Genomic DNA, 27869 nt, shown 5'->3' with positions numbered 1-27869 from the left:
ACGTAACAAGTAACAATCCAATAATAAATCCATCGGTGCATATTAACCGACCAATTTCAATACACCTCTTGCTCGTACGGACTTGTGAATGTTAAGGTGTCAGTATAAAATAGTTACTTTAAAGTTTGCATATGAAGTGTGGCTTATCAGACGTGATCTTTACAAACTTGGTTGCTGTTTGGAAATGAAGTTTGTTCATGGGACAATAAGGTAGAATTTTAGAGAGTAAGATAAGAAATAAGACGTTTTAAATATATTAGATTCGTCTGGGCCTACGTGATGGGTTGCGCTATGGACTTATGAAGTTTAATTCTTAGCAATGGTGCCAATAGTAAGTAAGTAATAAACTCTTTATTGTACCACCAGAAAAAATATACAATACATCAAATATAAAAGAAAGAAGAAGGAAGAAGTACAAAGGCGAACTTATCCCTGATAGGGATCTCTTCCAGTTAACCAATAGTTAGTGGTTATTTTAATGACTGAAAATATGTACGTATTATAGATATATTTTTTTAACCCCCAGTGCAAAAAAGACGGAGAGTTATAAGTTTGACGTCTCTGTTTGTCTGTGGTATCGTAAAAACAAAAAATAACTGTTTATGTCTGTAATCTGTATCAGTTTTCAAACAAAACGAACACCCTGTAAGTTAAAATAAAAAGTAAAAAAACAATCATACAATCTAATAATATCTACTACTTTCCATTTCAAACAGTTGGGTAATAAAAGCTCGTAAATAAAAAAAACTCACATTCCATGTCGAATGCTCCTATATCACATAAACCTAATAAGTGACAAAATTCTTATTTCGTAAGACGCGCGATAAGATAGCGCTATCAGTGTGAACTGCGTCTAATCGACGTCTATATTTGCTGTGTCATTGTTCACAGCTAGCGAGCCCAACAGCCTAGCACCAGGGTGCGTAGCCGAATGGCATTTCTGCGACGCCAAACGAAAACGAAACGCCGCGAAAGGTAGTCTGGCTCTGTCACGCCAATACGCAAGAGCGATAGAGATAGATATCTACGAGCGTTTCGTTTCGTGAGCGTTCGTGCCATTCGGCTACGGGGCCAGGCCAGTCCAGTGTAACGTGTAACTAAGACCTAATTTTCCAAAGTACTATATACATGCATACATAAACCGTGTTTAAGTTCGTTAATTTTAAGGCATACCTGAGTTTAAATTGAGTAACCTCTCAGGGAAGCTAGTATTCTAATATATTTAAAAATTTTAAAGATAAGTAATCAATGATTTACTTTTCATTTGATCGCGTCAGATATATTCGTAAACGTTCTTTACGGATGACTGATATCGAAATCTATTTAATTTCCTTCAATATTTTTTTTTCTAAGAGCCTGTCCTGGAAAATAATTATAGTCTAGTTTCTGTATGATTTTATTCTTTGCTTTTGTAAAATCGTAAAAAATGCCTCATATTAGATCGTGAACAAGGCCCGATTAAACGTCCGCCATTTTAATATCATAATCAAAATGTATGACCAATTTATGAAACGGAATTGGTAGTACACTACACAGTAAGAGCCCCTATTTGAGCGTATATGTAAACAGGAGTCTGTGTCATAGCTGGGCATTAACTCGTTAATCCGTTAATCGTTAATTAACGAAGTTAACATTTCCGTTAACGGTTTAACTTTTAAGTTAACTTTATAAAATGTTAACGGATTCGTTAACTTCCGTTAAATTTTTCAGAGTCCGTTAATTGTTAATCCAGCACGGCAGGCACCAGCTGCGCCACTAAAAACACGTTCTGACCGCTACCTACTGTAAAAGCCCAAAGTACAAGCGGGAAACCTTTGTTTTACCGATGCTGAACCTTTATAAAAACCCAAAATATCACCTAAATAGTAATTTTTAATACAGTTGCTCAAAAAGTGCCCGTTTTTTGGCTGTTTAGCGTGCGAGAAGTTGTATTTTACGAACTAGTGCGTAAAAAGTATATACGTTCCATTTTACGACTACTTACCGAGCTGTTTTCATATTAGTCTAGTTTACTAAGACAGAATAAAACTATCATACTATTAAGTGATTAATATTTAAAACGTTAATATTTCATATGTAATTGTTTACTTTTAGTCATACTAAACATAATTTATAAAATGGTTTATACTTTGAAAAATCGGTCCTAATGAGTCGTGTAACCAGAACATGATTGGAACGAAACGCGTCTTCTACTGTCAAAGTAGAGGCGTCTACCATGTTTTAACTTAATGCACGTTCAAAAAACCTCAATATGTTACGCGATTTGTCATAATTATTTTACGTTATTTGCAATACGTCGGGGCATAAATGGATCGATTAAATTAAAATGTAGTTGTACATTAAACAATCGTCCTAAATCGTAAATGTTTATGTTTTTATGGCACCCAATGAAATAAATTATGTTAGATGAATAGCAAACTCGAAAATATGCACGCAAGTTTAAAAGCTTCAAAAATACGCCTTTGAATTGTCAAATAATCCGTCAATGTCCATGGGAAAATTGATAGTTCGGATTGTTTTATTTCGTTGTAAGTAGAGTTTGCATTATCCGACGGATTTTTAATATTCGAATAATTCGGATAATACAATTTTTATTATTCGAATATTCGAATAATTCGGATAATTTCGGATAATTTATTAAATGGAACAAAATTAATGTTACAGGTGCGTATAAGCGTGGAATTGATAACGGCTGAGATAGATGAGCGCCATAATGCGAAATTTACCTACATTTTTATTTATTTTTTGCGTAAATCAGCAAACTGTAGAAATTAAAACACACCTAGCTCTCTATCTTTAGTTCTATGACTAGAATCTTGCAATCAGATAGTGAGCTGTCGATATAAGACAGTTAGTAGTAGTGATTAGTTAGGTGTTAGGTATAACGAGAAGTTTTTCTGACAACACCTTTACCTTGGAAATGGATGGTAGAGAGGATGGCTTGTGTAGAGTGGAACGTGAGATAACATCATTGGATATGATGATGGTTATAGGCGTTGTCATATTATCCGTTCCGATATCGGATATAGGAAGGATGTCAAATGATTTCGAGAATGTATAGGAGTCGGTCCTTCGCTCGATCGGATCGGATACTCATCTTATCTTAAATCTGCGGGGCCCTTCCGGATACACTTCGACCCATCGGGATCTTTTGTGCAATTACCCCCTTAGATCTTAAGATCCTTCAGCTATTCAGGAGCTTCTCGACCATCTCCACGTATCGGATGATGAGGCTCATGGGTAGCTCTCTGATGTCCTTTGGTACTAGTTAGCCTGCTCCAAAGTTCTTCATTCTTTGTCTGGCGAGGGCGTGACATTCACACATTAGATGTCTGACGGTCTCTTCCTCTTCGCCGCACATGCGACAATCTGTGTAGTCAGCGTGTCCCATCTTGACCAACATTCCTTTGATCCCGTAATGGCCTGTGAACACCCCTGTTATAATTTGGAGTTGTCTTTTGCCTAGCTTTCCTAGCTTTTTGCTCCATCCAGATTCTACCCTCCGCATAAAGAGCTTTGAATGCTTCAGACCTACCAGGGCATCCCACTCTTTTTGGTGATTAGCCTTTGTATGGTCCTTCATAGCCGTTTTAATGGTTCCTTGTGACGTTGTCTTCAGACCTGGCCTTGGCAAGTTCATCAGCATTTTCATTGCCAATGAAGCCTTCGTGCCCCGGTATCCATACCAGTTGCACCTTGTTTTTCCTTCCAAGCTTGTTAAGAGCTTGGATGCCGTTTAATACCAGTCAAGAGTCACCTCTGGGCGATGTGAAGGCTTTGAGTGCCGCCTGACTGTCGCTGAGTATATAGATATTCTTTCCTTGGGTTTGTCTAACTATATTCTTATGTACACAGGTAATTATTGCGTATGTCTCGGCTTAAAAGACAGTGGCATAATTGCCCATGCTGATACTACCACTGTAGTCACTAGTCATTTGCATAAATGCCTACGCCCGTACCAGATGCCATCTTGGACCGGATCGGATACTTAATATAAAAAGTTGAAAACTCTTTTCGTAGGCTCTAAACAAAAGCGTCCTGGTTAGGGTCTTAGAACAGGAATGAGCAACTGAGCATAGGTACTCGTTCAAAACAGAATAACCAAAAAATGAGAAGACCAATTAGTCGAAGACACTTCCTATCCAGGTGTGGATAATTTTAGACCTTAGTTGCACAGTGGCTGGTACCAAAGTACCAATGGAAGGGGAGAAGTGATAAATAAGTAAGTAAGTAAATTCTTTATAGTACCACCAACATAAAATATACAAGACATAAAATTTAAAAAAATGAAGAAGGAGGAGGTACAAAGGCGAACTTATTTAAATATTCAAATCCAAAACGCCTCAAATTGCTCGGCAGCAATTTGATGGGTTTTCGTTTCCAAGCTGATCAGTAGATCGACTAAGATTTCAAAGTATACGTAGTAATTAGACCGATTTTTGTGTATGAATGTAACTAAGGACTTAAAAGGAAAATGCCTTATATTTCTTAGTGAAGTGGAGGGAATTCTGGCGTACTAAATTGCCATGGAACTGATAACAGCTAAATTCGGAGTGAGGCGCTAAATTTCAATTTCAAAAAAACAAGGGACCAGGAAATCTAGGTATAAATCTCCCTTATTAAGTACGGTTTTACAGATAACTTCACGTTAGCTATTAGCAGTAATGAAAGTAGGTTGGGGTAGCGTTTTCATATTAAAAAATAATACTTGAACGTTTTTCTGTTTTTTTAAATCATCCAATTAATCGAATATTTGATAAGAACTGAGTGCGTGGAGTGAGGCATTCTGCTTACTTCTTGTCCACGAATGCTTTCTTTGTTTTCTAAATATTAGTTTGATTTTGAAGATAAATAGGTGTTAACTTGTTAGCAATAACATTGTCCGTATTAAGAATTGATCGAAATTGGTTTCAGTGACGTCTATCTATTAAATATATTACTTATAAATAAAAAATAATGTTTATAGAAATTATCCGTTTATCCGGATAATTTCACTTGGATTATTCGAATATTTTCGGATAAAAATATTGGCGGATATTCGAATAATTCGGATATTCGAATATCCGGATTGCAAACCCTAGTTGTAAGTAAGTAGTAGTGTTTTTTCGCAACTGTATTAAAAAACGTCGTTCGTCACACGTGCGAGAATGTCATTCTTCACTCGTCCCGAGATTTGCCACTCGCGTTCCGCTCGTGGCAAAATGTCTCGGGACTCGTGAAATAATGACATACTTCTCGCACTTATAACGAAATGTACTATTATACAATCGTGATATAATACAAAGCTTTTCAGTCGAGTACCATGTTTAGGGCACGAAGCTTTGCTGAATGGCCTAATAGTACGGTACGAGAGTGAAAAGCTTAATTATATCACTATTGTATACAATACTTTTTCTACGAGTCATCATCTTCATCATCAATGGACGGAAATATCATCATTCATGCAAGTTAAAATAGCGTCGTTCACCGTTGTATCAACATCGAATTACCTAGCAACCAATTGTTTGTAATAAGTAGTAATAACCGTCTCTGATTGGCCGATAACGCGACAGATAAAAAAAAATGTGTTTCAGATGCCGACAAATTTGCCAGGTATCGCAAATTAGTATAGAAATGGTATGATGTTCTATTTTTGAAATTATTACAGTTAACTTAAAGTCAACTATAATGAGATTACATATATTATTATAGTTGAGTCGGAACTGCCATAAAGTATCCAACACTGAAAAGTTAGCACTTATAGTTTAGTCTGTGGTGTCCTAATTGACAGATTACAGTCGACGAGTAGAAAAAATGTATTTCGCTTCACTTTTGCCAACGTCCACTCGATTATAGATCTTACCATGGCGAATCTACTAATTTCAGTGTGCTGTGCGTAGCCGAGTGCACAAACGCTCACTATAATATCTGAGTACAGTCAACCAATTGGAACCCTAGGCCACTGTAAAACTATGTCATTGTGACGTTATAAATCAGATCGTAAGAAATCTCTTACTAGACCAGGAAAAATAGCTTGACCTGGACATAATTCGATAACCGTAATTTTCTTTTTCTGTCGTATAAAGTATCATTAGTGATAGTTAAAATACAAATTATTAATCAAATTAGGGTTCTGATTCAATTTAAAAAAAAATAAAAACGAACTTTGAATATTTTTTGATTTTATAACTAAAGTATCAAATGTAATCCGGAAAAAGTGCTTGTATTATGTTGTGACACCTGCATTTCATATAAAAACATCTAATTTTTATAAATAATTCATACAGAACTATCATTTATAAAGAAGGTTTAGTAAGTTACACATTTTCAGGCGTATTTCACTAGAAAATATTGTTAACCGTAATCCTGCAATTTATTATGAATATAATATTACGTGTGTTGATAAATTATTAAAACTTATACCAATACTTTTGGCGCTTGTTCAAAATCTTAAATATTGATAATTTTAGGAAAGGAAAAATACCTAACTAAATTGAAAGATGGTAAATTTTGCCGTTAATATATTCTTAGTACTATACGAAATCAATTAAACAACAAATATGTAAGATTCATTACTTAATTGATATTTTTCTTACTTGCGCTTTAATATGAACGTTATTACCTGCAGAATAAGGTCGTGCACAGAGTAGGTATAGCTAGTATAGTAGTAGCGGGAACGGGCGGCGAGTCGTCAACACGTGTTTCGCTCGGCGATATCAAGGGCGCCGCGTTTTCAAAACGCTTCGATAACAAATATTTCACCGTCCAGTATAAGAGAGCTCCCTTTTACAAGTGACAAAAGTCATACAAATCAATTAGTCCGATAGGTCACGTTAAACTGGTCAAGTCGTTAGCTCAATAATAGTACCTATCGAGCTTGACGAGATGCTTGGATCACAACAACGTAATATGTATGAAAGCTTGCGGCGCTTAAGACTGTATTCTTTCGAGTCGTGTGTAACGTATTTTGGCGAGGCAAATTTGAAGCACAGTGCGTGTCTGTCTCACTCACTCTTACGGTAAACCTAATGAACTGTTTCACTTTCAGAGGATTTTTGAAGTAATTTGGGTAATGTGACATTGTCGCGGTGAGGTCTTTCCGGTACAAATTTATCGGTGGATCTTTTCGGATTTGTGGACGATGAGCCGATGCGATGTCGCTTCATTTTGAAGTGTCGACTCTCGCGAGGGAGTTCTTAGAGGACCGCGAGGAGCGCGTGTGACTGTTGAGTTTTTGAATGATTTGAAGTTTGTGAATGATTTTATTTTGTGTGTATTTGTGTGGGCATGAGGTGTTTGTGTTGCGAGAGTCAAATCAATAATATGAGTGGTACAAATTTTATTAGGGGGCCTCATGTGTGAGAAACTCAACACTCGAATGCTGCGTAACAATGCGAGCCGAAATCGCCTAATCGGAAGTGTCCGACTTGGTATCGACTAATCTATACACGTTGTAACATGAGAAACCAGAAATCAAAACCTGGTTTCTGGTATCTGGTACCCGGTAACCGGTAACCGGTATCCTGTATCCTGTATCCGGTATCCGGTAACCGGTAACTGGTATCCGGTAACCGGTAACCGGTATCCGGTAACCGGTATCCGGTAACCGTTAACCGGTAACCGGTGACAGGTCTCCGGTATTCGGTGACCGGTAACCGGTAACCAGTAACCAATGACCGTTAACCGGTAAACGGTGACCGGTAACCGGTAGACGGTAACCGGTATCCGGTAAACGGTAGACAGTAACCGGTAACCAGTATCCGATATACGGTATCCGATATCCGGTTTCCCGTGTTCGGTTTCCCGTTTCTGGTTTGGTTTTGGTTTTGGTTTTAGTTTTAGTTCTGTTAGTTTAAACAAAAACAAAACTGAAAACGAAAACGGAAACCGAAACGGGAATGGAAACGAAAACCGAAATCGAAACCGAAACCGACACCGAAACCTACACCAAAACCGACACCGAAACCAAGACCAAAACCGAAACCGAAAAAAATATTTAAGTTCCTAGAAGTAAAGAGTGACAGAGATAGCACTATAATCATTTAAGTTCCTGGTAGTAAAGAGTGACAGAGATAGCACTCATGTTAGTCAAACTCGTGGTATGTGCACTTCCCGCACACAGTAAAGAGTGACAGAGATAGCACTATAATCATTTAAGTTCCTGGTAGTAAAGAGTGACAGAGATAGCACTATAATAATAAAATTTAAGTTCCTGGTAGTAAAGAGTGATAGAGATAGCACTATCATAATTAAAGTTCCTGGTAGTAAAGAGTGATAGAGATAGCACTCATGTTAGTCAAACTCGTGGTATGTGCACTTCCCGCACACAGTAAAGAGTGACAGAGATAGCACTATAATAATTTAAGGTCCTGGTAGTAAAGAGTGACAGAGATAGCACTATAACAATTTAAGTTCCTGATAGTAAAGAGTGACAGAGATAGCACTATAATAATTTAAGTTCCTGGTAGTAAAGAGTGACAGAGATAGCATTTTTGTTATTTAAATTTCTGTTAGTAAAGAGTGACAGAGATAGCACTATTGTTATTTAAATTTCTGTTAGTAAAGATAAAGACGTAAAGAGTGACAGAGATATCACTCACGTTGGTCAAAGACGTGGTTTATGGACTACTATTTGGACCCCCCAATGTCACGCTTTTTTAATCCTTTAACATGGATTGTCACATTTAGTATGACGTAATATATGAATGACGCCTAAAAATTGAGAGAGACAGCAATATTGTTCTTCAAATTCGTGGTAGTGAGAACAGGGTGCGTAGCCGAATGGCACAAACGCTCACGAAACGAAACGGTAGATATCTATCTCTATCGCTCTTGCGTATTGGCGCAACAGAGCCAGACTGCGTTTCGTTTTCGTTTCGCGTCGGAGAAATGGCATTCGGCTACGGGGCCTGAACAGAGACAGCACTATGTATCGCGCGGCCGCCGACTACGCAAGTCACCGCGTAATTATAATAACCGTTCGGCTCCTTTTTAGATCGTGTACAGTCAACAACACAGCTGGCAAGACAAAGTGCCAAAAATATGTATAGAGTATTTTATTTCCTGTACAAGTGTTGGTACTTGGTACATTAAGGTGTGTGTATACATATATTTGGCACTTTATCTGTATTCACAGCTGAGTTGCTGACTGTACCAATAACGATCAACTATGAACTTTTGTGGTTTGTTTTAAATAGTTCTATGCAGATATAGATTAGAATACCTATTCTATCGGTACTTTTTGTATAGGTTATTATAATAACTGGACAAAATAATTATAATCAGTGCGGCGCACTCCGCGATCACGATTCTTTCGCCGAGCTACAAGGCCTTGATATATAGGATGTATTATTTTATCAGCAACAAAAATATGTGATGATATTGAATTAAGGCAAAACAAGACATATAAACGCTCTCCATTATTTCCTCCCTGGTTTATGAAGCTAGAACAATGATTTTTAACACATACGAAATTCGTACACTGAAATAAAGTGATGATACTATAAATATACTCGACATTCAAAGTCGATAATCTAGTGACGTGAGAAGTTATTGATATAACAGAATTTTGCACAAAATAGGCTCACCCTTTGATGTTGAAAATGCCGCCACTCTATAAAACAAACAGACCGCACACGAGCAGCTGACATTAAATTCTATTGCACGGCGCGAAGGTCGAAAGCCGCGCCCGCACCTGGGCGTAGGTAGCGAGATCGGGTGCACGTGCGCTTACCTTTGAAATCGCCGACACGCAGGTGTCGCCGTTCGCCCTCTCTTTTCATTTATGTTTCTGTTTCAATCGGTTAGCCGTTTGCCGGCCGGCAATAAAGGTTGTTTTTTTAACCGACTTCAAAAAAAGTAGGAGGTTCTCAATTCGACTGAATGTTTTTTAGGGTTCCGTAGTCAACTAGGAATCCTTATAGTTTCCCCCTGTCTGTCTGTCTGTCCGTCCGTCCGCGGATAATCTCAGTAACCGTAAGCACTAGAAAGCTGAAATTTGGTACCAATGTATCAATCACGCCAACAAAGTGCAAAAATAAAAAATGGAAAAAAATGTTTTATTAGGGTACCCCCCCTACATGTAAAGTGGGGGCTGATTTTTTTTTTCATTCCAACCCCAACGTATGATATATTGTTGGATAGGTATTTAAAAATGAATAAGGGTTTACTTTTACTAAGATCGTTTTTAGGGTTCCGTAGTCAACTAGGAACCCTTATAGTTTCGCCATGTCTGTCTGTCCGTCCGTCCGTCCGTCCGTCCGTCCGTCCGCGGATAATCTCAGTAACAGTTAGCACTAGAAAGCTGAAATTTGGTACCAATATGTATATCAATCACGCCAACAAAGTGCAAAAATAAAAAATGGAAAAAAATGTTTTATTAGGGTACCCCCCTACATGTAAAGTGGGGGCTGATATTTTTTTTCATTCTAACCCCAACATGTGATATATTGTTGGATAGGTATTTAAAAATGAATAAGGGTTTACTAAGATCGTTTTTTGATAATATTAATATTTTCGGAAATAATCGCTCCTAAAGAAAAAAAAAAAAAATGCGTCCCCCCCCTCTAACTTTTGAACCATATGTTTAAAAAATATGAAAAAAATCACAAAAGTAGAACTTTATAAAGACTTTCTAGGAAAATTGTTTTGAACTTGATAGGTTCAGTAGTTTTTGAGAAAAATACTGAAAACTACGGAACCCTACACTGAGCGTGGCCCGACACGCTCTTGGCCGGTTTTTGATCATATTAATTTTTTCGGAAATAATCGCTCCTAAAGGAAAAAAAAATGCGCCCCCCCCCCTCTATATTTTGAACCTTATGTTTAAAAAAATATGAAAAAAGATCAAAAAAGTAGAACTTTATAAAGACTTTCTAGGAAAATTGTTTTGAGAAAAATACGGAAAACTACGGAACCCTACACTGAGCGTGGACCGACACGCTCTTGGCCGGTTTTTTTTGTATGTATGTTACTCGATATCTCCGAGAATCGTGGACCGATTTTCAAATTTTTTTTTAATCGAACGGGTATAACCCCGAGATGGTCCTATTGGCACCAAGTCGGGGTCTGATGATGGGATCTTGGAGAAATCGAGGGAACTCTTCAAATGTTATAGGCACATGTAATGTTTTTAGTGTATTTTTAATAGGTACACCAATATTTACGATTGATGGTAAAAATTTTAATGTCGCTGAGCTGATGATGGAAGGTCAACTCCTCAATGGTTAGGAGTTAAAGGATAATTCTTTCACTACTGTACGTATATAATATCAATAGGAACCACTAAAATCAATAAATAAATATTTTTTTCTTTAATATAAAACCGCCTTCAAAAATAAGCGCGTTACAAAACACGGAGAAACTAAAACGCAAAAAATAATAAACCTTTGAATTCAGTTTTTTTTTTTTGACATTTTTTAAACTGTACGAAAAAGATCCGGATATTCATGCAACTTTTCCATGGTTTCGAAATATCTGTAATGTTCGGATAATTTTCGCATAGGGTGAACCCAATATCTCCTGTGCCTCTGCATATTGAGAATTTGCAGCAAGGCAAACGCATCTTCATCATCGGACGAGGAAGACGTTTCCGCAACGAAATCAGCCTGTATAATGACGCATCGAGCCGTGTTTTCACCTCTTGTGTGTAATTTAGATTGCGTCCGCGCCCCGTCCGCGCCTCGTCCTCGCCACGCCCGCGCCACGCCACGTCCGTTGTGTTTATTTTAGACGTAAGACGCGCCCCCAGGCGGCGCGGCGCGCGCCACGCCGCCGCCACGCCGCCTGGGGCGCGTCTTACGTCCTTCCTATACAAAATGTACTGAGGAGACGATTTTTGAATTACACTCAGGTGGCGTGGCGCGGACGTCCGTTGCGCGCCCCGAGACACGCGACGCTCTGGTGTGGCCGGTACCTTACGTCCCTAACCTATTAACCGATCCGCCGCGGTGACGCGGCCGGTGCGCGGCGCGCTCTCCCAGGCCCGCGCCCCGCGCGCTCCCCCGCCCCGCGACAGCCGCTCTACGACAACTTTGCACCCTTTTAAATTACTGACATTTACAGTTTCTTAAGCGCGACCTTCACAGTATTAATTTTGATAAAATCATGATTATAGTACACAAAAACCTGGTCTTAAGCAAAAAAATCTCAGTTACAATTTATACCTACTGAGAAATTCATGTTTATTTAAGCGTTAAAAATATATGTTTAAGATCGGTGTTAAATGTCTATATATACTTAATACAATGCAAATTGATATATATATCATGGTCACCATTTTTACCTACCTAGATATTCACATTAAATGAAAACGGTAAAAAAAAGTACACAATCAGATTTATTTTCTGTGTAATATCGCTAATAACTGATCGCATCTGAGTGCACCACAAAGTTAATCTAACAAAGTTTTCGGTTAACTATTTTGCTGTTAGCGAAAAGTGGGATAATGTACTTTATCTCATGATTTTTATAAGATATGAATACGATCGTATTTTTTTTATCTATGTACATAATTACTATTTGATGCTTAATAATAATACCCAATAAAATATCAAAAAGGACGAGTTATTGAATTATGTCCAGGGTACCTTACTTTTACTCCACTATACGCCGTGTCTTGCGTGGGCGACGGTCGCGCGACCGTCGCCGTCGCGTCTCATACTTCCATATCGATAAGGTTTGATTTCGTATGCGTCGCATCGCCGTCGCGCGACCATCGCGCGACCGTCGCCCACGCAAACCACTGCGTTACTGCTTGTCATTTTGACATGGTTGTAGAGTGGCCTAGGGTTCCAATTGGTTGACTGTACGTAGCCGAATGGCACAAACACACACGAAACGAAACGCTCGTAGATATCTATTTCTATCGCTCTTGCGTATTGGCGCGACAGAGCCAGACTACCTTTCGAGGCGTTTCGTTTTCGTTTCGCGTCGCAGTAATGCCATTCGGCTACGGCACCTGATTCGTAGCTATCTATCTCTATCAGGGGCGGCTCACTCCGCGATCCTTTCGCCGCGCTACAAGTACATGCCGGCGGCCGCGAGTTCGCGGCCCATTCAGCGGCGACGACCTTCGCGCGGCGCAATATAATTCAATGTCGTCTGCACGCGTACGGTCCGTTTGTCAATGTAGGTAAGAATTAAGAATGGCGGCATTTTGTGGACATCAAAGGAGTGAGCCTTCTGTACTTGTACTATTATATATTCTGTGTCTCTATCGCTTTTGCGTATTAGCGCGACAGAGTTAGACTGCATTTCTGTCGGCGTCTGGCGATCCCCTCGATTATTACTTCTATGTATCATCAAACATACTAATCTTGGGCCACACGATAGTACACCACGATCGCATGAATGATCCAATATTTCTTTGCTCGGAAGTTCACCTTACTGGTCACCAAGGTAAAACCGAGGATTCAGCGAGCCATCGTCGGCAAAAGCCCGAAAATTAACGGATTATCGATTAACGTTAACTTGTGTTAAATTCGAAATGTACCGTTTTAACGATTAACGAAATTAACAGATTAGCGATTATCGAAGTTTACTATTTGATTAACGGTGCCCAGCTATGGTCTGTGTAGTAGGAAACAGGACAAAAACTTTCAAAGCCGTGATCGTGATATTAAAGCTCATGGTCGCAAGCAGACTTCAGCCAAACTTAGCTAGGTTTCGAAACGATGTGCCTATTAACCTACCTACTGGTTTACAGCATTGTTAAGAGCGTTATAACATTTCGGCGTCGGGCGAAATTAGGTATTTTACCCGCCGCGCGAGCCCAATATGCCGACCCTTTCTAGCACGTCTTATCACTCGCTCGCACTACGATAATGGACAAAACAATCTTGATCCTTTCTATGGAATTTTGATAACAACCACAATCTACTATCTCGATATAAACTTTTGATTTCTAATAAACATTATTTTGTACGAAAATACAGAATGTAGCGCAAAATAATATCAATTATGTTAAAATTTATTTAAAAAATTAATTATAAAAGTAGATCCCATCCCAAATATTTGCTTTTGTTATATGAAAATTACTGTAATGCTGTATTATGATTACCTCTGTAATCCATTCCTTTGGAATCGGTATAATATAGATTCCTGTAATATGGATTCCTCGGTAATCAAGTACTTAAGTATTTTGAATCCCACTTTACTTCGATTCCAGGCTTATTACTTTACTTCTTTATGTCACTCAAATTGTTTTTGGTTTACATGTCATTCTAGCATTTTCACTTTCACATTTCAAGTGCATATACCACGAGTATAGGTGTTCGGGTGTGCTGATTTAAAAATTAATGACCGATTTGGAATCTGACATTGCTGACTGTCACTTTGACACAAAAGTCATCATGGGTGTCGTAAAATAGGTTTTAGGGGGTGCTGATTCCAAAATTAATGACCAATGTGGAATCTGACATTGCTGACTGTCACTTTGACACAAAAGTCGTCATGGGTGTCGTCAAATAGGTTTGCGGGGGTGCTGATTCCAAAATTAATGAACAATGTGGAATCTGACATTGCTGACTGTCACTTTGACACAAAAGTCATCATGGGTGTCGTAAAATAGGTTTTAGGGGGTGCTGATTCCAAAATTAATGACCAATGTGGAATCTGACATTGCTGACTGTCACTTTGACACAAAAGTCGTCATGGGTGTCGTCAAATAGGTTTGCGGGGGTGCTGATTCCAAAATTAATGAACAATGTGGAATCTGACATTGCTGACTGTCACTTTGACACAAAAGTCGTCATGGGTGTCGTAAAATAGGTTTTAGGGGGTGCTGATTCCAAAATTAATGACCAATGTGAAATCTGACATTGCTGACTGTCACTTTGACACAAAAGTCGTCATGGATGTCGTCAAATAGGTTTGCAGGGGTGCTGATTCCAAAATTAATGAACAATGTGGAATCTGACATTGCTGACTGTCACTTTGACACAAAAGTCGTCATGGGTGTCGTAAAATTGGTTTTAGGGGTGCTGATTCCAAAATTAATGACCAATATGGAATCTAACATTGCCGACTGCCACTTTGACACAAAAGTCATCATGGGTGTCGTAAAATAGGTTTTAGGGAGTGCTGATTCCAAAAGTAATGACCAATGTGGAATCTAACATTGCTGACTGTCACTTTGACACAAAAGTCGTCATGGGTGTCGTCAAATAGGTTTCGGAGGTGCTGATTTGAAAATTAATGACCGATTTGGAATCTTGACATTGCTGACTGTCACTTTGACACAAAAGTCGTCATAGGTGTCGTCAAAAAGGTTTCCGGGGGTGCTGATTCCAAAATTAATAACTATTTTGGAATCTCACAGTGCTAATTGTCATTTTGACACAAAAGGAATCATGGGTGTAGTCAAATAGTTTTAGGGGTACTGATTCCAAAATTAATGAAATGATTTAAAAAGTCATGACCGATTTGGAACCTGACATTGCACAGTACCCCTGGAAACCTATTTGACAACACCCATAACGACTTTTATGTCAAAGTGACAGTCAGCAATATCAGATTCCAAATTGATCATTAATATTGAGATCAGTACCCATGAAAACCTATTTTACGACACCCATGACAACTTTTGTGTCAAAGTGACAGTCAGCAATGTCAGATTCCACATTGGTCATTAATTTTGGAATCAGCACCCCTAAAACCTATTTTACGACACCCATGACGACTTTTGTGTCAAAGTGACAGTCAGCAATGTCAGATTCCAAATTGGTCATTAATTTTGGAATCAGCACCCCCTAAAACCTATTTTACGACACCCATGACGACTTTTGTGTCAGAGTGACAGTCAGCAACGTCAGATTGAACATTGGTCATTAATTTTGATATCAGCACCCCCTAAAACCTATTTTACGACACCCATGACGACTTTTGTGTCAAAGTGACAGTCAGCAATGTCAGATTCCACATTGGTCATTAATTTTGGAATCAGCACCCCTAAAACCTATTTTACGACACCCATGACGACTTTTGTGTCAAAGTGACAGTCAGCAATGTCAGATTCCACATTGGTCATTAATTTTGGAATCAGCACCCCTAAAACCTATTTTACGACACCCATGACAACTTTTGTGTCAAAGTGACAGTCAGCAATGTCAGATTCCAAATTGGTCATTAATTTTGGAATCAGCACACCCTAAAACCTATTCTACGACACCCATGACGACTTTTGTGTCAGAGTGACAGTCAGCAACGTCAGATTGAACATTGGTCATTAATTTTGGAATCAGCACCCCCTAAAACCTATTTTACGACACCCATGACGACTTTTGTGTCAAAGTGACAGTCAGCAATGTCAGATTCCACATTGGTCATTAATTTTGGAATCAGCACCCCTAAAACCTATTTTACGACACCCATGATGACTTTTGTGTCAAAGTGACAGTCAGCAATCTGAGGTACTACATATTTGTAATCTGAAAGTAATCAAGTCAATAATTTCAGTTATTTTGAATCGACTATGATTCCGAATTATTGGTAATAGTAATTATTGTATAGATGATTAGTGATTCCTTTACATGTAATGGTAATTTACCGTTTCACTTGATTACATTACAAGTAATCTGACACCCAGTAGTGGATTACAAAGTAAAATCAAGTAATCGTGTAATCCGGAATCGATTACGATTTCCCCATCTCTGGGTTTAGTTATATGGTTCATTGGTACTGGTGACCACCATCTGGCTCCATCATCAGACCCTGAGTACCACCTCTTGTCAAAGGTCTTGTTGAGACGAACCCAACGAGCCTAAACACGAAGTCGTTTACTTACATGGTTCACTGGTACTGGTGACCACCTTCTGGCTCCATCATCAGATCCCGAGTACCATCTTGATATGTCTTATCATCTTGACCGTATTGTAATTTTTACATATTTATCATCATAACGTTGTAATACTTTAACATTCAAACATAACAAAATATTACAAAAGCAAATATTTACGGATCTAGGATCAAATTCGTTGGTCGCTGTTTACACACACACAATGCGAGGATAGCCCGTGTATAAACAAGGCGTCCGACCCACACAACGATAAGTATTCTCGACGTTTGCGATCAGAACTCGGAGAGCGAAGTGACATACGTCTCACCTATACGAGCTCCGGCGCGGCACTGAAATCGCAGGCGTCCGTCGCCGATCAAATAGCGACAGGAAGGCTAATTTTCAAAAAATTGGCAAAAAATCATTATATAATATTATAACGACAAATGGATAACAGCAATTTAAGCAGATTGTACAGATTATTTATATACTAAAATAACTTCGATAACATGTAGATTTTCGGAGAAATGATCACTTGTTTCAATGTATTTTCAAGACAAAATTGAGTTCGTTTTACTTTCAATTTCTCAATTTCAAAGGATTAAATGATAAATATTGTTTAATGGGCCTTAAGTACAAGATATTTGGAACTTAAATTTACCTCATTTATGAGAGTGAGCTTATCAAATTGTTGATAATAAGAGCTCCGAATTCTGTGCTTCACGCGGTTTTTCCTAAACGAGCATCAGGAAAACAATCATTACTAATTGAAAAAGCTTTTTTTTCCATATGTTTTTTAATTAACCGACAGTTAATAAGATGTTCTAACTGAAACAAGTACTTTCACTGTCTTTTAGTATGAGTAAAGTGTACAATTTTGTCGATAAATATTGTGCATTTTACAATATATCGCCTTTTTTTGTCATAGCGCTCTTAAGTACCTACCAGCGCTACATTTTACGAGACCATACATACAGACATACCTACTTCATTTATATTATGAAGGACGTATATAACCGTAATTTTATAGTATGGGATAGTTCCTTATATGTACTTAAAGGTTTACTTGATAATTAAGTTACTTATTCGGAAATAAATCTTTACAAATTTAAACCAATATTTATTATTTTTATTAATGTTTTGTCTAACAGGGTCTTAATTATAATAAATTATAAGAAAAAATGTGTAACTGGTTATTTAATATACTTAATAGGTTTAGGTATTACGCGATTACCCAATCGAAAACATTTAGTAAGTATAAGAGCACGAGATAAACACGTAAAACAATTTATATAACGTACCTATACAAACATGCCTACGTATAATGTATAAACCACACCGTCAGTGATAAAGCGCAACTAAAATAAAATTATATACGAAAAAACTTACCAGCCATCAAAGTTCAAGGTGATGAACCATTTAAATCTAAAATCAATAGTCAAGACACAGCACGGACGACACAATGCCTATGTGAGACGAGGAAATACTGATATAACACATACGTAGAGCATAGTGTGCATGTTTACAAACACTAATGCATGTACAATAGCGGACAATGTGATGGAATATTGTAGATGTGTCTGGGACTCGACCGCGTGTGCGCCGACGGTGGAGCTTGGTTTGACTGACGGAGCGATAACGAATTCATAGTGAATGTATACTGTACAGACATAATATATCTACTAGTTAGGCCTGCGGCTTGTAAGCCATACATCTCCCATGGACACACTATTTGCAACCATGCAACGAACTTTTCCTAGTATGTTTATTGAAGAAAATCAAATCGCTTAGGTCTACATATTTTTTTAGGGTCACGACTCACGATCACAACTCGTTGGTCCGCGAGACTTAAATGCGCCGGGCCTGTAGCATTGAGCAAAGCCGAAATCCAGAATTAAATTTGGCTGTCCCGTATAAATCAGGGGCACCACATTAGTCGGAATGTATGCAATTATAATGTCCCATAAATTCAGCACGTAGAGAAAACCCAACATGTATCTCATAATTAGTAGGTAACTGAATATTATTATGTCTGATTGGTTAAGATGGTATTGCCTCTAATTAATAGATTTTTTTGTTGTTTATTATATTGTATGCTTTTTCTGATAAGTTTTTCCCACTCTTGGGCTTAGGGTTGCCAGACGGTCGGGATTTGGCGGGATTCTCCCGAGTTTTAACATGTGTTCCCGAATCCCGACAAATTAGAAAATGTCCCGATTTCTCGAAATACTCTAAAATTTCAAATTCCAAACTAGAATCCAGCCAAATTATTTTTCTGGAACGACCGTAAAGTAATACCGTAACCCGCGCCTAGTGTGCGAAGCGCGTTGTTTCAGTGCGCAGTGCGGGGTGCGGTACGTTTTAAAATATTTTGGTTGCTCATCGTGGGTGTCATTTCAATGAACGAATTTCTTGGACACTACATCCTATACCGGTTAATATGTCAATACTGTGGGACTTCGTTAAATCAAGTCTTTCGTCCCGATTTCGAGAGCACTGGCTTTAGCAAGCTGCTGCATGGCTTCTAAATATCGTGGATGATATCCAACTATTGTCAGAATAAAGTTGAAAGATCGTATTATTGAATAAAATCTATCAGCAATTTTTGCTGTATATTTCTCTATTGAATTCGATTCTTTCAGCAATTTTTGCTGTAGATTTCTCTATCGAAAAGTAACTAATGCCAGGTAACTAATACCGCATCAACTTAATTCCTGGTAAAGTAGATATTTGGAGACACGTCTACATTTTCATTGTTTCACAGGAATCGTAATCTCACTCTCCATCCCTTCAACTAAATTTAAAAAATCACGTCAATAATTAATCGATCCGTTTTGCCGTGAAAGACGGACAAACAAACAGACACACACACTTTTCCATTTATAATATTAGCATGGATTATACAAGTCAAAAAACTTCTATGAGCAGGAGGTGTGCCAAATGTCATAATACAAACTTATAAAGTATATTCTTTAAATATAAATACGTATGAATGTTTTTTTTTCTTTTCCCGACTTGAGACCTAAAATCCCGAAAAAATATTTTTTTTCCCCGATAATCGGATAATACGATCTGGCAAGCCTACTTGGGCTTATGTTTGGACAATAAAGGATTACAAAAAAAAAATACAGACGAATTGAGAACCATTTGGGGCGGCGGTTAAAAATAAATATCCTCAGATATATTTTAAAGCTAAATGACAATTTATTTTAATGTATAGGAGTACAATCGAACCAAACCATTTCTTTCGCAGGTCGCTTAAAATTTTTAGGTACGTATTTGTTTATCAATATTTAGTACGGAAATACAGGTACTAATACATATTGAGGGCGGCTTGACTAGCGGAGTTAATTGCCTGGAACGGGCACGTTCGGCGAGAAATGTGACCGATTGTTTAAAACTACGTAATACATTGTAAATAACCAGTATGGCGTACCAATGCTTGAATGGGGCAATCATTAGAATATTAGGTGCATAACTGATATCGATATCCAACTTTTACTATGTCCACATATACATAGAGATGGACTGCCCCGTCTACATATACTTGATCATAACTATCATAAGTCATTATCGATTTTGGGTGGACACCATAAGAAATGAACTGCCCAGCCTACAGATTTTACTTTAGAATATAATGCATTTGTTTGCGGCAAAATAAAGGAAGAATAATACAAGTAACATGACATTCGGTGTTTGCATGGTCAGTGTGTTTCCTTTTTCCCCATTTTTAATATATGTCCATTCCAAGAACTATCAAGTCAATTCTTTGTCAATACAATCATTTCATAGCTTAATGGTCCCATAGTTCGAGATATGGGTCCCGAGATGATAAACAATACATTAGGGCTCAAGAGCCGACCCAGCTTCGTACTCAGGGTGTCAGCAGGGCATGGGGGGCACGTGGTAAATTTGTATGGCCAACCTAATGGATCTGCGCATGCTAGGGCTATCTCTTCAGCCGAATCGATTGCCCAGTCTACATATATTTTAATCTTAGCCTCATTATCCAATAGCATGCTATGACGCGCTAGTCGGTGTTTGCATTGTACGCAGCGCGGATGCGTTTTTCAGACACTGGCTGAATGCCAAATTATATACTTTGTACAAGCGTATTACCTTTTAATTAAATTGAAATTATTTATCAAAGCATAATTTAAGTTTATTGACCTTGTCTTTATTTTGGTATTTTATTAAATTATTACATACCTACCACTACTTGAATACAATAAATAAATATTGGGGACACCTTACACAGACCAACTTAGCCCCAAACTAAGCAAAGCTTGTACTATTGAGTGCTAAGCGACGATATACATACTTAAATAGATAAATACTTATATACATAGCAAACATCCATGACTCAGGAACAAATATCTGTGCTCATCACACAAATAAATGCCCTTACCGGGATTCGAACCCAGGACCGCGGCTCAGCAGGCAGAGTCACTAAGGTCACTACCGACTGAGCCAGACCGGTCGTCAAATAATATTGTTTTTTCCACAATTAGTCCATTTTAGACTTTTGGTAGAACTTTTGTAACAAATTCGTCTGCAATTCATGTTTAAGCAAGTCCTATTAGGGAAATTTTATCTATTTAAAAATATAAAAACTACTCATACTATACTAGAGTATGAATGGAGATTTTGACCTAAGCCTTAACCCCCTTATTCATAAACGTACTCTAAAGTTATCAAGCCGATAATGTTCGTTTGTCCCTTTCCGACGTATTGGTGTGATAGAAAAGGACAAACAAACTTTATCGGCTTGATAATTTTAGAGTATGTTTAAAAATAAGGGGGTTAAGATATACAGCTTAAACAGTACAACACTTGTTTTTCATAGCCTCCTGAAAGCTCACACAAATCCACATAAGAAAAAATAAGTTTTAGTTAGCTTTCTTTTTTTTAAATAGATTTCTGCATACGGAGCCATGATAAAGTATTACTGCCTTATTCTCACATAGAGCCAAAGCCTGTAGAGTAAGAAACTCTGCAAGCCTTATTTAATGACTCCCAAGGTGGACACAATTATTTGAGCTTTTTTGGAGCTGGTTTTTGTTTAATATGTGTATAATTCAAAGTATTATATTCTACAATATCTATCCTTACATGAGTATAAGGCGCAAAATTTATTTCTCTGATTTCTGATATCATCTGAAATCTTGACCATAACTAATCTTGAATTATCATACTTCAAAATCATAATATAAATTTGTATAGATTAACCTAGACTAATTTATATTGTAATTGTATATTATGAATTAAATAAACCTAATCTTGCCCCCAAATTTACTAAGAAATGATGATTGTTTTAAACTAGCTTCAACTACTTGTAAAATGTTTTGAACTTACTTGTAGCAATCCCCATATCAGTAACTTTCAACTGTCCTTGCTTGATCATGGCTTCATAGTTAGGCTTGATAGAAGTAAGCTCCATATTGTAGAGCCCGAACATTGGTCCGTGGGTTGAGTCCTCTTCATACGTGAAAAGGACCTGAATATCCTTGATTAGTGCTCTTTGTACCGTAGCATACCAAGACTGGGTAACTCTAAAAGGAAACTTATTGATTAATACTTTTAATGTAGGTCAGCCAAAGAACAGCACTGAAAATCATTTGACATTACTATTTGACAGACGAAAACTGGCCAGTAAGGAGATATATTAAAAGAAAATAAGGTTTAATTATTAAGTGAGGAAGCAAAGGAGATCTAATAAACTTTTTTAATATAGTGAGGTCTTTTCAGACTTGTGTGCATAGCCTAATGCACAAACACTTCGCGAATTGTGAGTGAATCGTAAAGTGTTTGGGCATTCATTTACTTACACTGTACTCTTGTCAGACCAAGTAAGATTGCCAGTGATTTTTAAGCACATTAAAAATCATAATTTCATAAGCTTGATGTTTAAAATAACACTTGCAGTTTATCTTCATAAAATCCAAGATAATAAGTCATATCAAAATTTAATTTACACTGTATATTAGTATTGAAGCAGCCAAAGTGCTCACAGATATATATAGGAAAACATCTCAATTTATCTCTACTTTCAGCAAGGACGATATAATACCAGGCCAGACAAAGCCCATACAAAAATGCGTTCCCCTGCAATGTATGGGCCTTTTAGGCCTAAAACTAGATGGTGTTTCGTAGCCTGGTAGTGGCCAAAATGAGGTTTTCCCCAAATATTTTTGCGTGTTTTTATTTTTTATAAGAACAAATAACATGCCTTCTTTATTTTAATATCATGATACCTATCCCGTCAATACACATTTTGAAAAAAAAAATTTTTTAGGCATCATCAGTGTAGTTGTGATAGTATTTAATAGGTGTAATATTAAACTTGAGGTATGATTCTTAGTATGAAGATTGTAAATCCTATATAAATCATCCTTGGTTGTTAGATATTTTTGTGCACCCCAGATTTGTAGTATCTTGCATTTTATTTACCTCCGAGGCATAGTTGTCATGGCCTCCCAGTACTGATCTATGTAGGGAATAATCTCTCTGTCCTTGCTGAAAAGGATCTTATTGCTGCCATCTTTAGCACTTTCTTGTTTCAAATTAGCAATTGCTGTCAGACACATTTGCGGAAAGGCTGAAAATAAACAAAAATAATATTAAGAATGAATGAATGAATGAATGAATGAATGATTTATTTGCATGAACAAGAAACATGCATGAATAAGTATAAACAAGAAATATCAATCATATTTTAAAACTCTTAACAAGCTTTACTTACGAGCTTGATTCTTCTTAAAAGTCTCCAGACCAGTTGGAGAGCAGTTCTTGCAAATGAACAGATAGTTTGTCATAAAAGGCACCAATTTTCCTAACTGATACCCAATACAAGACTCATGAAACCATCTGTTACATGAAGCGCACAGTAGCTCTACTATGTTAAGATTTCTGTCTTTGCCACTGTAAAAAAAAATGAAACACAATAAGAAAATTAGAATTAGAAGTTAAATTTGGAATGCATGAAGTTTCCAAAGTGTTTAAACCAACCTGCCAGTGTCTTAAAAAAAAGATTTTTTTTTTAATGTATTTCTGTACTCACCAGTAGCAAGAGCCCTGAGTATCGCTTCCAGATTTGTTTGTTTTGTTTTTATCGGCATTATCTGCCGGCTTATGAGATTCAGAATGCATGCTTTGTCCACTATTTGATAGATCTACTTCCGATGTTTTTCTTGTGTCTTCAGACGCCATATCGCGTAATAAGGTCCCCTAGACACAAATATATCCTTGTTATTTCAAAATATGTATGATTATCACATGATTTACTAGAAATCTCTTAAGTAAATCGATCTATTACCAGTATTGGCTAAACGGGATAAACGCTTGACCAAATTGACAGTATTTTTGTAAGGATTATAACCCGTTAATATTACAACGTTCCAGTACAAAATATCAAGGCTAATGTCGGCGCTAGTATCGCATACAAAATAAATAAAGAGAGAAAGAGATAAAGCTATTAGTTCTGAATATATCCGCAAAACATTATTTTTTTGTGCTTATTGTACCACATGTTCGTTCAAAATTACGTTGATACACTTAAAACTAAATAGTTGAATATATAATTATATTATATGTACGTATGTATTCAAATTTATATATTATAATAAAATGTGTTTTCAAAAATAAAATGATGACAAAAAAATTTAAAATGTAAAAAAAAGGTATAGAACGAGATCATGTCAGATATGTCAATTCGAATTCGACAGTTACGTTACCTTGACAACAGCTTTCTGATGTTAGTGTTATTTTATTAATTTATTGAATTTTTACGTGAATTATTAATATAATCTGTCATTATTATTCATGAATATGGATTCGACAACCGATACTGTGAACTACAACATAGATTTAAAGACATCCCAAGAGAATATTCTGCTGGAAATTATTAAAGAAGTCTGCAGTGACCCCAACAGCAAGATTTCATCAAAACTAATTGGCAACGTTAACAGGATTATTGCGGACTGTGATTTATCTCATTATTCTAGTTTACACAAGCTAAGCACAGTGGATGAAAGTACATCAACAGTACTAGGTAAGTGCTATCAGCCTATCAAAATCAGTCTTATGTAGGACGCATTTCATAAAAAAAATCGAAGTTATCTTCTGATCCATTCCAGGTCTCATGAACCAAACAACAAAGGAACTCAGCTATGATGAGCAATCGGAGTTGATGCAGGCTATATCAGCTAAGATCCAGGCGAAACTTCCAGCATACATAGCAGAGCTGGAACAGCTTAAGCGAACCAGCCTGTCCAGCAAAGATGCTCGCAAACAGAAGATCCAGGAGCTTCAGGAGAGTTTGGATGATAAGCTCAACACTTTGCAAGAACAAGAAAATGAAAAAGTAAAAATCTTCATCTGAAGTCTGCATAGTTAGTTTTTAAGGTTTAAACAAACTATAGGAAGATCTATTAAGCAACATGCAGACTCTTTTGATAAGTCATACTTCCATTTATTCCTAATTATCTGATAAATTCCAACAAAACTTGGGCTTGTTTCTGTTAGTATGGTTGTGACCCTGCCAAGACGAGACTTATTTTTCAATTTCATGACTAGGCTGATTACTTTGAAAAGGTGGAGCTTTTGCTCTTTGTATTTCTGAGGTCCTATAAAATCATCCATAAAGCGTGTGATACTATACAGCACGATCACGGATGATTTTATTAATTCTGATGCGGTACAAATTCATGAAAAAAAATGTACTTTTTTGTGCTGACGTTTAAAAAAAATGTACCCTTATGATTTTGGAGTTTCGACATATGGCCCGGGGTCGTGCTAGGTAGGTACTCCCTGGCACGACCACACTATATTTAATGAGATTTTAAATTTCTGTTGCAGTACAAATTCACGAAAAAAAATGTACTTTTTTGTACTTACCTTTTTAAAAAAAATACCCTCATGGTTTCGGAGTTTTGACATGGGGTGTGGTCGTGCTAGATAGGTACTTCCTGGCACGACCACACTATATTTATGTTTAATTTGATGGTCAAATAAATACTAAACAAGTGTTTTGAAATTGTACTATGTAAATTACTTCAAAAACTTAGTGCGGTCGTGCCAGGGAGTACCTATCTAGCACGACCACAACCCATGTCGAAACTCCGAAACCATGAGGGTACTTTTTATAAAAAGGTAAGTACAGAAAAGTACATTTTTTTTCGTGAATTTGTACCACTATAGAAATTAAAAAAATCATTAAAGACCTCACACCATAAAGCATCCTGAAAACAGGCTAATCCCATAGTCAGGAAGACTGCTATAGTTGTTAGCTGGTACCTATTATAGTAATTGGCTAGTATAAACAATAAGACTTATTTTTTCTGATATTATGGTAAGTAAGACCAATCACTAGGCAATCTAGGCATGTAACAGTCATGCTAATTCATGGAACTGTACCTATATGTCGATATGTTCGTGAACTATACTTATCAAGATTTGCCCTTAAACCAGGTGGAGCTGATGATGGAATGGCTTAATCACCGGCTGCATGATGCTACCAAGTTCAGCGAGTCCTCCACAGAGCTCCTCACTCTCAAGGCCAAGAGTTTGGATCTGAAATCCAAGTAAGTGAATATATCACATTAATTTGAAAGAAATGCTTGCAGAAATGTATTTTTCCGTGATCATGATGCATGCAACTGCGTCGAAATATCGGGAGCTCGACAAAAATCAAAAAGGTAATCACGGTCTATATCCCGGTCAATATAAGTCTAATGTATTTTTCAGTACAGATGGTGTTTTTTTTTACGCACTAGTGCGAGAAGTGGTTCATTATATGCCAGGTCGAAACTTCGGAGGCTAATCTGTACTGAAAAACGTCGTACGATACACGTGCGAAAAGGAAATTCGTAACTCGTGTCGATTTAAAACACTCCCTTCGGTCGTGTTTTAATTTATCGCCACTCGTTTCGAACTTCCTTTTTTACGCACTTGTATCGTAATGTACTATTATTCCCATTACTTTCTTAGGTTTCTTAAAGGAAAATTCTTCAAAAGGAAACTGAATGTTTCCTATTAGGTTAAAGATAACTTTTTTTAGGCTTTAAATTGACTGGGATAACAAATATGATTAGCTTTAAGATTTTTGTCATGCTTCTGGTAACTACGGATCATTGAAAATTTTTGGATGAAAATTTATTTGGATGGAAAATTACCAGACATTTTTTCTAGGTGTTATGGTAAAAACCATTACTTCTGTGGGGCATCAATCTGAAGAGGTACCACCATGCTTCTGTTTTATTTTTTAAAACAACCATTACTCAAGCCTCCACCACACATGAGCGTTTTGAGAGCGTGGCGTGACCGTGGCGCGGCGCTGGCGGTACGCTCTCATCGCGACCCGCTCACGCCATGCTCTCAAAACGCTCATGTGTGGCGGAGGCTTTACCATCATTGTTTTCATCGTTCACAGAATACTACACCTTCAGATCCTGCAGAACATCTTCACAGAGACCAGCCAATCCATCAAGGCATACAGCGAAGTGTACAAAGATCTGAAGGACAACATCAAAGATGCGGAGGCCAGGATCAAGCAGTATAGAGAAATCATTGACAGTGATTTCAAGATGGGTGCTAATAAATAGTTAGTATTAAATTTATTTTGTTTTATTTAACCTATTTTAGTTTTTTAGATGAATTACAGAGAGTCTGTTACTCTGTGTTAATAATTTTCCTCCCTTATCAAGGGCTCCGCTCCCTAAATCAAAAGATTGCTTGGTGCCATGCCTTTTTGAAATAGTACATTACTACAGAGGCCGGGACAAATGGGGTTGCCGGCCGAAGACATATAGACGGCCGAGCGAAGCGAGGCCGGATAGGTCTTGTCCCGGCCTCTGTAGTAATGTACTATTACATTTAAATTTAAACTTATAAATGGGTATTTCAGTACTCTATTTAATTTTTATGGCATTAATATTGTCGGGAAAAATATTGTTCATAATTTGTCACATAACGTAAATCAAGTGCCTGAAATATTTTTATAGCAATGATTGTCTTTGGATGAGACTTAAATATGTGACTAATTATTTACAATGTCACTTTGTTTTATATTTATATCGGACAATAGCAATCAAAAGGTTCAACGTACCAATGTCCACTG

The 27869-nt window shown here is 37.3% G+C and overlaps 2 protein-coding genes across 3 annotated transcripts in view; one reads left to right on the top strand and one right to left on the bottom strand.

Annotated features, from left to right (window-relative positions):
- LOC125224774 (set1/Ash2 histone methyltransferase complex subunit ASH2) overlaps nt 1-24106 on the bottom strand; it is a 37491-nt gene extending 13385 nt beyond the window's left edge. The window contains exons 1-4 of one of the 2 annotated variants that reach the window (XM_048128225.1): nt 23814-24106; nt 23496-23674; nt 23204-23351; nt 22109-22305 (exon numbers count right to left, since the gene is read on the bottom strand). In XM_048128225.1, the coding sequence (XP_047984182.1) occupies nt 22109-22305; nt 23204-23351; nt 23496-23674; nt 23814-23962 (673 nt within the window). In that variant the 5' untranslated portion in view covers nt 23963-24106. Of the gene's footprint in view, nt 1-18142; nt 18360-22108; nt 22306-23203; nt 23352-23495; nt 23675-23813 lie in introns of those variants that run through there. The other variant, XM_048128226.1, reaches the window with a different exon arrangement.
- Nucleotides 24107-24466: 360 nt separating this feature from the next.
- On the top strand, nt 24467-27359 carry LOC125224861. Its single transcript, XM_048128358.1, has 4 exons — nt 24467-24803; nt 24889-25115; nt 26222-26334; nt 27183-27359. The coding sequence occupies exons 1-4, from the start codon at nt 24575-24577 to the stop codon at nt 27352-27354; spliced, it is 741 nt and encodes a 246-aa protein (XP_047984315.1). The 5' UTR covers nt 24467-24574; the 3' UTR covers nt 27355-27359.
- Nucleotides 27360-27869: the final 510 nt, after the last annotated feature.

This window comes from Leguminivora glycinivorella, chromosome 3, assembly GCF_023078275.1.
Source record: "Leguminivora glycinivorella isolate SPB_JAAS2020 chromosome 3, LegGlyc_1.1, whole genome shotgun sequence".
Lineage (NCBI taxonomy): Eukaryota > Metazoa > Arthropoda > Insecta > Lepidoptera > Tortricidae > Leguminivora > Leguminivora glycinivorella.
Note: the sequence above shows the minus strand (reverse complement) of the source record. Positions and strands in the feature narration are given on the sequence as shown.